The sequence below is a fragment of the Hyperolius riggenbachi genome, chromosome 2 (genome assembly GCF_040937935.1).
Source record: "Hyperolius riggenbachi isolate aHypRig1 chromosome 2, aHypRig1.pri, whole genome shotgun sequence".
NCBI lineage: Eukaryota > Metazoa > Chordata > Amphibia > Anura > Hyperoliidae > Hyperolius > Hyperolius riggenbachi.
In genome coordinates, this window is record NC_090647.1 from 339,370,136 (window position 1) to 339,384,854 (window position 14,719).

The 14,719-nt window shown below is 44.4% G+C and overlaps 1 protein-coding gene across 1 annotated transcript in view; it reads left to right on the forward strand.

Moving 5' to 3' along the window:
• The window catches only part of ELAPOR1 (endosome-lysosome associated apoptosis and autophagy regulator 1), a 120,612-nt gene that overhangs the window by 91,832 nt on the left and 14,061 nt on the right, over positions 1-14,719 (forward strand). Inside the window, exons 16-18 of the mRNA XM_068269442.1 lie at positions 7,533-7,707; positions 9,719-9,808; positions 13,781-13,889. Of these exons, the coding sequence (XP_068125543.1) occupies positions 7,533-7,707; positions 9,719-9,808; positions 13,781-13,889 (374 nt within the window). The remainder of the gene's footprint in view (positions 1-7,532; positions 7,708-9,718; positions 9,809-13,780; positions 13,890-14,719) is intronic.

Genomic DNA, 14,719 nt, shown 5'->3' on the forward strand with positions numbered 1-14,719 from the left:
GATGGGCAGAATATCCCAGATTTCATGGACTCCCTGCTCCGTAAGCTGCTTCCAGAAGATACTTTTTCTCCATACTTTCTCATCGAGAGAGCACATAGGATGCCAGCCAAGAGAGGCCCTCCTGGAGCTCTCCTGCGGCCTCTAATTTTCAAGCTTCTCAATTACCGGGACAGAGACTCTATCCTTGCAGCAGCGAGAAAAGCAGGAGATCTTCTGTATGAAAATACCAGATTTATGCTCTTTGCAGACTTCACTGCAGAAACTCAAAAGCTACGTAAATCCTTCACGCAGGTAAAATTTAAGTTGAGAGAAAGGAAAATAATGTACGCCATGATGTTTCCAGCAAAGCTACAAATTCATGATGGTGAGTCTGTTATATTTATTGATAAACCGGAGGACGCTATGTCCTGGATTGAAGCCCTCCCCAAGCAGAACTCCTGAGTCTAGCTGTAAGATAATAACATTTCATAATCTTCATAAAATGCATTATCTCCCATTTGCTATTATACCCATAGACCTGCTGTACTAAGTGTCATTCGCTTGCTTTATCTGCCCAGCCACGCTATCACCTCCTACAGGAGTACTTTTCTGAACTGACTATAGTTAATAAGCATATAATACTTCAGGTTCCCCATGTGTGGCTTCACTTGATCTATACTAACTAAATATAAAGATGAAAATGTTCGATATTGCACCTTCCTCTTCAGGCTGAGATACATGGAGCAATCTAAATCTCATACGTGCCTGGACTACTACGGACTTAAAGCTATATGTTTCTCAGAAGAAACGTAGCATACTGGCAAGGTGTATACGTGTACCGTCTCTGGAAACCACTATGGCATAATTCTATTCTAGGGATTATTTAATGATATTTATACCTTTCTTAAAATGATCGCCTAAGGTTCAATAACTGTTTTGTGATGCAAATCTGGGCTTTAGCTAACCTAAAAGCGATGAGCAGCACTTGGGTATGTTTGCTGGGGCGGAGGGGGATGGAGGGACGTGCTGTGCGTAGGGGCCCCGTCACTGGGTCCTACCGTTAGTGGGATCTATACCCCGGCCCCGAGCGGGTGTGTTGGCTGGGCCCCCCTCGGCTTCAGCTGGTACTATATGAGAAATTGGGTTATATTCTGACTTATGGTAGCAATAAATACTAATTTTGCTGTTTTAGAACATTTAATTATTATGAGCGAATTGGGAAGAAAATGGGTTTGTGTTAGCAATCTATACTTATAGTATAGGTGTATGCCTAGGCTGCTAATCTGTGTGTCCTCCGGGTTGAATCCGGGAGAAATCGAATGGTTGTGAGGTTTCTCCTTCTTGGAAAACTCTGTATATGCTTTATAGCCCCTTAAAGAGAATCTGTAACGACAAAACGTCCCCTGGGGGGTACTCACCTCGGATGGGGGAAGCCTCAGGATCCTAATGAGGCTTCCCACTCCGTCTGCCGTCCCTCGGGGGTCTCGCTGTAGCCCTCCGTACAGCGGTGACGTAATATTTACCTTCCTGGCTCCTGCGCAGGCGCTCTGGCGGCTGTCGGCTCCGAAGGAGGCGGAAATACCCGATCGCCGTCTGGTCTGCTCTACTGCGCAGGCGCAAGTCTCCGGCGCCTGCGCAGTAGAGCGGACCCGACTGAGATCGGGTATTTCCGCCTCCTTCGGAGCGAAAGCAGCCACAGCGCCCCCGCTAGAGCCTGCAAAGGTAAATATTGAATTGAACAGTCGGGCCTGTCGCCGGCTGTTCGGAGGGCTGCAGCGAGACCTCCGTAGGACAGAGGACGGCGTGGGAAGCCTCATTAGGATCCTGAGGCCTCCCCCACCCGAGGTGAGTACTCCCCAGGGGACGTTTTTGATGTTACAGAGTCTCTTTAAACAGTCCGGTTACTACGCTCCACGAACTTTGACATAGTAATAGAAATCAAATTTGTTTAAACTTACTATTAAGACACTGCTATTTTCTTTGACCACTAGAGGTCAGCAGTATACCATTTTGGTCTCTTTTCTAAAGGAATCAGCATCAGAAGGGTAGGAAAACTATAGCATATAATGTGTCTGTCAAACGTATATAGCCAACAGTGTCCTCATACTTAACCTGTTTAATATCCTTATAGCTCTCGTTAGACCTAAAAGCAACAAACTAGCAAAACCACACCTGCTTAGGGATTAAAATACTGACACCTGGATTCTTCCGTGATGGCACACAGGTTGTACAGTGACTTGTGAGCTGTATAAAAGATGCACCTACGTTTTTTGTTTATTAAGTTGGAAACAGTTATATGCATATAAGGACCCCCAGTTCACACTGGGAGATGCTGGATGGCGGCCCACCTAACAGGCCCGCCTCCTTCCCCCCTTCCTTTTCTTTTTTTGGGGTTTCAGTGTCTGTCGGTTCTGCATAACCAGTTGTTCTATAAGTAGTCTCTTCCTCTTCTTCTTTCCTGCCTCTTATTCTCTACTTACCTCTCTACTACTGAGTCTCATATTCTCTTTCTCCTCTTCTTCTCTGTGCTTGTAGAACTCTGGTTGATGGTGTAGAGTAGTGGTTGGATTATTTTTCTTGCCAAATCACTCCTCTGCACTATTGTTTGGGGATCAAAGCTGCGGTATAGTTGGTGTTGTTGTACTCTAAATACTGCAGCAGGGTACTTATCTAATCTTTCCTGTTCATTTGTCTAGCTATAGACATGGGTGTTAGTTACATGCACATGATTTGGGTCGCATTGCGTACCGTAGTTGCTGTCCATGTCCTCCGGGCTCTCCTGGGTCTACCCCCTCCCCTATGATGCTACAAATGTCACTATATATTACAAATGGAGACCCTCTGGAAATCATTTCGTGGAACGTTAGGGGGTTGAGGTCCCCCTTTAAAAGATCCTTAATGTTCCAATACTTAAACAAGCACAAACCCCATATATTAATATTACAAGAAACCCATTTAGATGGGGCATCTACTAAAGCACCAAACAGGCCGTGGATAGGCAGGGGCTTCCATTCCACATTTTCTACCTTCTCTAGAGGAGTATCTATCTTTATTAATAAGAATATGACACACAAAGAAAGAAAAGAAAAAGACTCACCCAACCCTACCAGACCTCATAATACTGACCTATCTAACTGGGAAGATGCGTTGTCTTTGACTGAAATAGGCAGATGGAAAAATTCTCAGGCAACAGCATATTCACACTTCTCCTCAGTACACCGCACTGCCTCAACAATTGACCTAGCATTTGCCAATGTCGAGGTCCTCACCAGTGTCTCTGAAGCGTCTTATCTTCCCAGTTGGGTCACCCCCCTCCCCCTAGAGATTACTTGTCAAGCTGGTATCTCTCAAAATAAATCTTTATGGAGACTAGATCCCAAGATGGTTTAATGACAAAGAAATTGGGGAAAAGATCACCTTGGCAATCCAACAGTACTGGGATCTCAACTTACAATCAGCCAACGACTAAATTGTGTGGGATGCCTTTAAGGCAACTATTAGAGGAGATAATATTAGTCAAATTAGTGCAAAACAGAAGAACTATGAAAAATAATTAAATTCTCTCCAGGACACTGAGGGAAGATTTGCACAGGCACATGCTGATTCCCCTAATGAAAACACTTTTAATGACCTCATGCATGCTAGAAGGAATACTAATTTGCACATGACAGACCTTACTAAGATTTCCATGCTGGAATGGCAGCAAATAACATTTGAAAAAGGAGATAAAAATGGGAACATTTTGGCAAACCTCTCAAGAGACCCTAACGCTCAATCAAATATACCTGAAATATGTACGCAGTCTGGAGAGATCTTAGCATGTCCTACCCAGATCCTAAGAACTTTTCACGAATACTACCAACACCTGTATAAATTTAACTATACAGCTCCACTGACAAATAATGAGCACTTATTAGCAAACTTAATTATGCCATCCCTCACGGAAGAAATTTCCAATGAGCTAGAGGTTGAAATCACTGAAGAAGAGATCATAGACTCTATCGCATTCTTCCCACCACAGAAGTCGCCTGGCCCCGACGAGATACTTATTGAGTTCTACAAAAGATATTCACGCATATTAGCTCCGTATCTTAAAAATATTTTAAATAACTGCTTAACCAACGGAATCCTTCCCACCTCATTCTATCAGGCCCACGTCATACTAATTCTAAAATCTGATAGGGACCCCTTAGAATGCCAGTCATATAGGCCAATATCCTTACTAAATATTGACTTAAAAATCCTTACTAAAATAATAACCACTAGAATAAATAAATATATCACAGAAGTCATAAACCCAGATCAAACTGGCTTTATGCCACACAAGACCACTGATATAAACCTTAGAAGGATATTTACTCATATTCAATCATCTGCTAGCTCTAGTACCCCTAGAGCATTAGCGTTTGTTGATATACAACGAGCGTTTGACTCGGTAGAATGGCCATACTTATGGGCTACCCTTGCAAAACTTGGATATGGCACCAAACTCATATCTTGGATACAAACTATATACAAGTCCCCCATCTCGCAAATCAAAATTGGAATGCAGCTTTCCAATCAGGTTAGGCTGCTAAGGGGAACCAGACAGGGATGCCCTCTCTCTCCGGCTCTCTTCGCTATAGCTATGGAACCAATTGCAACTGCATTACGACAAAGCTCTGATTTACAGGGATTTCGCGTTGGGGGACTGGAGGAGAGGGTATCCCTGTATGCTGATGACTTAGTAATATATTTGGCTAATCCAGAAACCTCTATCCCAGGCACAATGAAAATTCTTAAAACGTTTGCCCCTTCACAGGCTTAGAAGTAAATCAATCTAAATCAAAAATACTTCCGCTGAACCCCATTACTATATCTAACGTCCCAATTGAAATAGTCTCCAAAACAAAATATTTAGGCATCCTGATTTCTAACAACCCCAAAGACTTCATAAATGATAACATAGGCCCACTTTTACAACATACCAAACAAAAACTTATGGGATGGCAATGTCTACCTCTCTCACTTATTGGCAGAATAAACTTGATAAAAATGAAGCTCCTACCCAGATATCACTATATATTTAAAAAACTGCCCGGTGTGGATCGGAATCTTTAAACAACTGATGTCTATCCTTATAAGTTTTATTTGACATAATAAAAACCCTAATATCAGCCTTAAAAAATTACAACGGCCATGGACGGAGGGAGGTTTGGCCTTCCCTGATTTCTTTAAATACTACTTAGAGAGTCAGCTAGTAATGGCTAACTGGTGGCGAACCCAAGACCCCACCAACGCGGCAGTTGTATTGGGTGCAGCTAATTTGGGTTCTTTCGAGGCCCTTAAACAAATATTATATAGAGTAGTCACAGCCCTATACGCTCTGACAAATAATATGAGGATCGTTATTAAAGCCTGGGATTTAGTTTACAAATGGAGTCACCCTCCAGACAATAAATTCTCTATGCATACTCCGCTCCGGAACAATCCAAAACTTTCCCATTTTTACTCCATTGCAGACCCGGTAGTTTGGATATCTAAAGGGGTTTCACACCTAGAACATATTGTACAGGCCGGAAGTCTTAAACAATTTGACTCCCTAAAAGAGAATTTTTCCCTTCCAAATACGCATTTTTTTTTACGTTTCTACAATTAAGGCATGCATTTGATGCCCAATTTGGTAATAGTTCAGTTAGAATTAACACCTCTGACGTTGAAGATTTATTATTAAAAGAGAACCTAAATAAAGCCCTCTCGTCACTCTATCAAAGTATTATTTTATTAATAGAACCGTATCTTACCACATTTAAGCAACCATGGGTAAACCTAACTCTTGACGATGAAGAATGGGAGGATGTATGGATAAAACCATTTACATACCTAATAGCAACGCGAGATAGATTAATACAATTTAAAATACGACATAGGGCCTATTTAACCCCTTCAAAACTCTCTAAATTCAACCCCTTTAATCACTGGCGTAACAATAGGGCCTGCAGCCCATGCTCCCGTGGGGGAAGGCCACCCCTGGGGCCCGCTCAGGGCCGTTTTGTGGGGGCTGGAGCGGTGGCAGCATGAGGGGAAAGCCTTGGCCACAGTCGGCGGGGAGAGGGGAAGCTCCCCCCCTTTCCCTCACCTCGGGGCTCTCCCCTCTGCGCTACCCTCCAGCTTAAGTTACAGTGCGGGCAGCTTCCGGAAGTGACGTCAGCCGCTAGAGCGAGGAGTATGCAGTGGAACGCACGGAAGGTATGTATCTGCCCCCCGCTGCCCACACTGTAACTTAAGCTGGAGGGGAGCGCAGAAGGGAGAGCCCCGAGGTGATGGAGAGGGGGGGAACTTCCCCTCTCCCCGCCGACTGCGGCCAAGGCTTTCCCCTCATGCTGCCACCCCTCCAGCCCCCACAAAACGGCCCCGAGGGGGGGGGGGGCCCGCTCTGAAATTCTGCCGGGGGGCCTGGTGGGGTCTAGTTACGCCCCTGCCTCTAATCCCGTATTGTGTTGGAAATTCTGGCTTTGCCCAAACCTGTCCCCCAGCTGGGAAACCATATGTGATTATATAACAAAAATATAAAAAACCCATGTGCCTAATAAACCGATATACTGTATATTGGGAGATACTACTAAACTTGCTCCTTCTAGAGCTCAAAGGGCACTTGAGGGTTTATTATTGTATTATAGAAAAGCGATTGCACTTAACTGGAAAAGTGTGGACCCACCTTCTCTGAAATGTTGGAAAAAAATAATTAATGATTCTTTACATTTGTATAAAGCAGAATACATGGCTAGAGGGTGTCTGCAGAAATGTGAAAAAATATGGAAGCCATGGACCAGTAACAAAAACACAAGTTAAATAATATTGAAAGATAGTGCTATTGAGTCCTGTTATCAAGATAATTATTGTAAATGTGTATGTTCTCTTTTGTTAATGTTTTTTTTTTGTCACTCACCTGCGTGTGAGTATTGTGAGTGTGTTTAGATGCTCCTTTTTGAAAATTCAATAAAAAGAATCTTTAAAAAAAAAAAAAAAAGATAGGAGTGCTTCAGTATCGCCCCAAAAGCGCTGGGCTGTTTACAATCCTCAGCGTTTTTCCATCGCTTTTACGCAGTAAATATTGCAGATTGCACACAAAACAGAGCAGATTACCCATAAAACACCTCTGTTTCCTGTCTAGCGGCCATTTCCTGTATGGGAGAGCTAAATGCAAATCGCTGCAAAACGCTGAAAACGCTATCTCATACAGTGAAAAAACACTGAAAAATCTATGGAGGAAAATTCTGGAAAACGCCAGAAAAAAAAGCTCAGCGTTTTCCTTAGCGTTTAACGATTTATAGTGTGAATGGGGCCTGACAGTTTTTTTTGTTCGCCAATATAGCCAAGATGTGGCCAAAAATGCTACCAATGTGATTAAATTGTATACGTTTGCATACGTTGCTTTTCCATGTTGTCCATGATGTATAGGTAGCTACAGTTATATACATAGATTATTATATGGGGGGGATGGGCACTAATATCTACAGGGGGTTTATATGTATATGTCTAATAACTGTTAACATATTCTTATATTCTTACAGGGGAAAAAAATGGCCACATGTCTGCAAAATGTAACTGATACTCAAAGATCGGATAATGAACCTTTTAACTCTGTGGTCTCCTATGTCTGTCAGTCTATGATTGCAACAGCAAAAAGTGTCAATCATCAAACAGTTATATCCTCCCAACCAGTAAACCTCGGTGATCAGCTAATAGGTGAGTCTGGAGCTGCAGATTACAGTATTTTTATGACGCTTATGGTGGCAATGCATTACTCAAGGGACATCAGATTGACCATCTGATACATTACAGCATAAAATCTATTAGAAATCTACTTAGCACTGCTGCCTCCACATGCCCCCCATGTAATGTGTTCTCCCCTCCCAGGCCCGTGGTGAGTGTGGAAGCAGCTCACTTATCCACTGCGCACCTCCTCTAGAGTATTTTCTCCATTGCTGGGGCTCCTGTAGCCAATGACCTTGTCTCATGTACATGATGTCAGTACATTAGACAGTAATGGAATTCAGGTGCCCCCGGCGGCAATGGAGAGGAGATGCTAGAGGAGGTGCACAGCAAATAGGTGAGCTGCTTACATACTTCCCATGGGCTCAGGGGGGTGGCACATTACATGGGGCAGACCGGCTGGGGGTTTGTTGATCATTGGAATATAGAACGCTATCACTGCTGTGCTGCTGACTGCATGTGGGCCCGGGGGGGGGGGGGGGGGGTTGACACTTTACATGGGGGCAGACTGGCTGGGAATCTGTAGATCATTGGAATATAGAACGCTATCACCGCTGTGCACCTGACTGAATGCGGGCCTGGGGGGAGGGGGGCGACATATTACATGGGGGCAGACTGGCTGGGGGTGCGTTGATCACTGGAATATTGAACGCTATCACTGCTGTGCACCTGACTGCATGCAGGCCTGGGGGGCGACACATTACATGGGGGCAGACCGGCTGGGGGTGCGTTGATCACTGGAATATTGAACGCTATCACTGCTGTGCACCTGACTGCATGCAGGCCTGGGGGGCGACACATTACATGGGGGCAGACCGGCTGGGGGTGCGTTGATCACTGGAATATTGAACGCTATCACTGCTGTGCACCTGACTGCATGCAGGCCTGGGGGGCGACACATTACATGGGGGCAGACCGGCTGGGGGTGCGTTGATCACTGGAATATTGAACGCTATCACTGCTGTGCACCTGACTGCATGCAGGCCTGGGGGGCGACACATTACATGGGGGCAGACCGGCTGGGGGTGCGTTGATCACTGGAATATTGAACGCTATCACTGCTGTGCACCTGACTGCATGCAGGCCTGGGGGGCGACACATTACATGGGGGCAGACCGGCTGGGGGTGCGTTGATCACTGGAATATTGAACGCTATCACTGCTGTGCACCTGACTGCATGCAGGCCTGGGGGGCGACACATTACATGGGGGCAGACCGGCTGGGGGTGCGTTGATCACTGGAATATTGAACGCTATCACTGCTGTGCACCTGACTGCATGCAGGCCTGGGGGGCGACACATTACATGGGGGCAGACCGGCTGGGGGTGCGTTGATCACTGGAATATTGAACGCTATCACTGCTGTGCACCTGACTGCATGCAGGCCTGGGGGGCGACACATTACATGGGGGCAGACCGGCTGGGGGTGCGTTGATCACTGGAATATTGAACGCTATCACTGCTGTGCACCTGACTGCATGCAGGCCTGGGGGGCGACACATTACATGGGGGCAGACCGGCTGGGGGTGCGTTGATCACTGGAATATTGAACGCTATCACTGCTGTGCACCTGACTGCATGCAGGCCTGGGGGGCGACACATTACATGGGGGCAGACCGGCTGGGGGTGCGTTGATCACTGGAATATTGAACGCTATCACTGCTGTGCACCTGACTGCATGCAGGCCTGGGGGGCGACACATTACATGGGGGCAGACCGGCTGGGGGGTGCGTTGATCACTGGAATATTGAACGCTATCACTGCTGTGCACCTGACTGAATGCCGGATAAATCATTTTGCGTGATTTGGCCAGGAATCGATCATAACTCTCAGGTAAGCAGCAATATTGCACCATCAATATCTGCCAGATTCCATAATTACGACGGAATGATAGCGATGCTGAAAATCGAGTAATTTATGGGCACCTTAAAAATAATGAAGGAAAAGAACACTTGCAAGTATTTATCTCTCAATCTCTGCATTAGGGGTGACTACAGAAACAACGATGGGCAAAATTGAATCCCCTGCAAAGCTTTTTCCGGGAGAAAATGTGGGCATAAAAGACATCATATTCTCTTACAGGCAAGTAATCAACAACAAGCATGCAAAATATACCATTATAAAGGAGATGAATGAAAAGGTTTTTTTTAAAGTTGAATATAAAGTGTATGATCAGCTGTGTTGTAGATCTGACTAATAATGGGGAAGTAGAGTTTCCCAAGTACCGCTAACATGGAACTGCAGATAGGTTCCACTTTCCAAAGGGAAAATGTTAGGAAATTATTTGTATTCTGAGTGTAACATAGTTGTGAGACACAATGTATGCCTGGGGGTTTGACTATGACATGCCTGCCCTGTTTCAGTGCTGGAGCTGTCAGCGCATAGCAATGCACTGTAATGCCAGCTAAAGCCAACAATTAGGTTTCCCTCACCCACCCTGGCCATTAACCCTCCTAATGAAAAATACTATTCACCCTCTATAACTTAGCATATCCCCCTCCCCCCCATCAAATCCCTCCAACATAAATATGTATTCCCTTTCCATATCCTAGCAAGCCTCCCAATGAAATTTAAAGCAGACCTGCACTCAGAACTGCCTCTCTGCTCTAATAGATAAGCAACAGCATAACAACCTTTAAAGAAAAATATTTCTTCATTACATTTTACAGTACAGAACTGGCACAGATATTCTGCAGTGTATTTAATTCCTGGTTTGCTAGGAGCACAGAAAAGGTTAACCTCCTGTGTTTACATATAAGCTCACAACTCGGCAGTCAGTTGACAGCTCAATTACTTGCTACGAGGGGAGAATTAGACAGGCTATTCTCTATAAACACACACAGGGTAGATTTCTCTGTGTTTTCCATCTCTCCTGTGCAAGAGTTCAGGTCCGCTTTAACATATGCGCTTTGAGTCCTATGAGAGAAAAGCGCTTTACAAATGTTATTGTATTGTATTATTGTATTGTATACAGCCCTAACCTCGCAGGAGCTGCTGTTGTCTGAGGTGTTCTACTATTTTCCTTTGCCTGGACCAAAAATTACACTGACTCACCTTTAGCTATAAAGAGGCTTTACTAAAAAGTATTTCCTTGCTTGCTTGGGGCGTGTGAGAAGTCTCAGGGGAAAAGTTTATTGTCAGGAGCAACTGTCTTTAATAAGCATAACAACTAATTATGCATTTATATATCCAAGATATGTTTTCACAGTTTCACATGTACACTGAAGAATTCATGTCACTAATTGTGATTCAGAGGAGCTCACAAACCAATCTTTACTACAGCCATAGTGTATTCTTCCAACCAATTGTGGAAGAAAAAAACTTACTTACCCGTATTTTTTTGGGATATGGGAATAAAACTGAATTGCTGGAGAAAATCCATGTAACCATAGAAAGAACATACAAAGGCCATGCAAATCGTGGCTGAGATTCTAATCTGGGACTCCAGTGCTGCAAGGCTAGAGTGCATGTCTGCAAATTACTTGAGGTGTAGGAAGTGTAGAATTGCCTTCTGCCAGAGTATTTAAATTCAGCAAACAACATTTTTAGGAGCAGAAAAAAGTTAAGTTTGCTGCATGAAATTGCACCAAATCCTGATTTTAACATACTAAATTTTACTTCCTCAGTTTTCTGCAGTGAGTAATTCATTTAATTTATATAAGTCTAAAAGTGTTTCCCTATATTTAGAGGAAAATCAGAATCCCAAATGTCTCTTAACTGACCGCTGGCGCTTTTTGCTTAAAAAGAAATTTCACTGCTAAGTGAGAATATGGTCACAGTCCTAGAAGGCAGTTCCTGTCAGATCGATGGGAAATTTCCTGTTGTTCAATCATTTCTAGCATGTCTGATCTGTTTCAGTACTGCACAAAAGTGATCGCTTTCTCAATCGGAAGCAGATCGGACATGCTGGAAATTGACAGGAAATTTCTTGTAAATCTGATGGGAAAATTGCATGTTGAATTACATTGCAGTATCTAATTCTCAAAGGAGACACAGTGACCTCTTGTGACCATTTTGTGCATTACACTCTGTCAATACATCATTGCAGTGATGGCTAACCTTGTGTAAGGATTCCTCCCGTGGCGTGTTCTGTCCATTGCGTTGGAGCCGCAAATGGACAGTTCTGGCTTGTCGGCCTGCATTCGGTTGTACATTTGCAATGAGTCACATTATCATTTGCAATTGCTCTGCAGTTCTGGGCAGCTCAGAATGCTGTCATCATTCCACCAATGGCTTACTACAGCTGAACTGCAGCCAGATAGCCCTGGATTTCCTGCATGCATGTTGTTACATAGTACTGCATGCATTTGTTATCATAGTCTTTCAGCTAGCAAATGGTATTCAGGCCAGCTCAGGATTGAATGATTACCATTCAGCTGTGTGGAGATTTGCATGCTTGCATCCATTGGCTGATGCCAGCATAAAGGTCTTCCTTCCCTTCTAGACCTCGCCCATCATAGTTTCAGCTCTGTCTGTTACTGGGTCCTTGATACTGTGAATAATATTCCTTGTCTTGCTACTTTCTAGTTCAGTTATCTTGTGGAGCTACGATTACATATTTCCCACGGGGACATATATACGTACTCCTTCTAGTGCAGAGAATTTGTATTGCCTAGTTAGTTCGCTGTATAGCTCCAGTCCAGATCTAGCTAGTCTCCTTGCTTATGTTATATATTGGTTCATCGCCAATATATACATATTCTAGTCAGCGTTTGTTATTTTCCTTGTATTCGTGTTACGGTGATATATCAGTGTCGCTGATATATACGTACTCGAACTGTTGATATCCTGTGTTCAGCTAGTCAGTTTTTAGCACGTTTCGGTAGTTTGCGCTAAGCGTGATCACCCGTGCTTAGCTAGCATAGTCCTGTCCTTGCGAGGTAGCCATTGATGCGGTTGCTATTGGTTACCTCACTCTTGTCTTTGTGAATGCTTGCTGTCACTGAGGCAGTGACTAGATTAGCAAGCATTCATTCTGTGAGCCTCTGTCCTCCTAGTCCTGTCCTTGCGAGGTAGCCATTGCTGCGGTTGCTATTGGCTACCTCACTCCAGTCTGTCTTGTATCTGTATGAATGTTTGCTATCTCAAGAGCAGCGCAACATCGCACTGCGCTGCCATTGCATCTTATCAGAAGCCCAGAGCTGCAGTTGCTCTGGGCAGCCCGTGTAGCCTCTTCTATTATCCAGCTCTTAGCCTTGTTGTGCTGGGTAGTCAGAAAGTATGACCCCCCAGCATTACACCTTGGCGCTCCAGCTGTGGTGGAACTACAAGTTCCATGAGGCATTGTAATACTCTGACAGCTTTAAGCATAACTCGGGTAGGCAGAGGCATGATGGGATTTGTAGTTTTGTCACAGCTGGAGTTCTAAGGTTAGCCATCACTGCATTATTGCAAGTAGCACTGAACGATGCCACAAGCATAGTCTTAAAATAAATTAAACATTTTTGTTACCTGTGGCAGTGTGAGAAGGGTGTGAAGGGTCATGCAATCAATTGTGGGACACAATAACAGAAAACTTCTTCTCACCTTGCCCTAGAAGCATCAATTGGAATTATCTCCTTATTGTTCAGCTAAAATCCCCAAGTCCACAGATAATCCCAGCTATTGTAAGAGGCCTAACATTGCCCGCCACACCCTCCCCAGAGCAATATTCTTCCCAAGGCAACTTAAGCAACTGCCTGGGGCCTAGTGGGCATCAAAGGACCCAGCTGCCACTTTCTCTTACCCCTCTCCCACCTCAACTTACCGAAAAGACTCTCGGAGGAAGCGAAGGCTTATTACCTTGCCTTGGGCCCTGTTTCATCTTAACCCATTTTTTTTCTCCTCAATATTCATATTTTCTTGCAATCCAGCTACACTTTGATCCTTTACATGATTGTGTTCAGTGTTACCTTAATGATGATTATCTCTTGCAAACTCCATATGACTGTAGCTGAGTAGTGTGTAGAAGTATATACCATGCTCTCTATAAGATTAAGTAAATAAAATGCAACCAAACTAAACTCATTCTTTTTCTCTGAAATACATTTGAATTGTTTCTGTACAACCTGACAGTTCCAAAGAGATTACGCAGTCCTGTCCGTCTGGTCGTGCTACTGCTATCCGCCTCCGCTGTAATCCTCTGAAGACTGGCACAGGGAAAATATCTGTACCAAGGTAGGACATGGTCTTTATTCTGAAGCAGGAAATGCTTTCACATTGCAGTGTAATTATATGTAACGTTTACCTGAAGTGATAGGAAGGAGTCCTCATGTAGAATGTGGAGAGGGGTGGAGCCTAGCACTGCATCCCAGTCTAGCCCCAGGCAGCTCCTCTGATGGTCGGATTTGCCCTGGCTTGATCAAGGAAGTTACGGTAGAAAATTAAAGATAATGGGAGTGATGTATCAGTGACTTTAAAAGCATTCAGAATTCCACATGGGGGGGGGGGGGGGGGGGGGAGGGTTAATTGTGGTTAATGGAAACCGGAAGTGAGAAAGATATGGAGGCTGTCAATACAAGTTCCCTGGCATCCTGCTGATCTCTCATACACCAGTGGTGTCTGAATCACATACTTAAAACAAGCATGTGGCAAGATGCAGTCACATTTCAGTCAATCATCTGATCTGCATGCAGAGCCGGGACAAGGTCCTCCAGCACCCAAGGCTGGGACACCAAAGTGCGCCCCTCCATCCCTCCTACCCCAGCCGTCACACACTGATTACTCTTAGACTAAGAGGCACCCCAGTATCTCCTTTTCTTATTTCATTCTGCTTCAAACACAATTAGGAATGACAGCTGAATGAATTGTGTGCCCCCTCCTACACTGCGCCCTGAGGCTGGAGCCCCTCCAGCCTATGCCTCAGCCCGGCCCTGTCTGCATGCTTATTCAGGGTCTGTGACAAAAATATTGAAGTCAGAAGATAGCAGGTCAGACAGGAAATCTGCAGTTTAAAAGGAAATAAATATGGCAGCCTCCATTTCCCTCTCACTTCAGGTGTCCTTTAT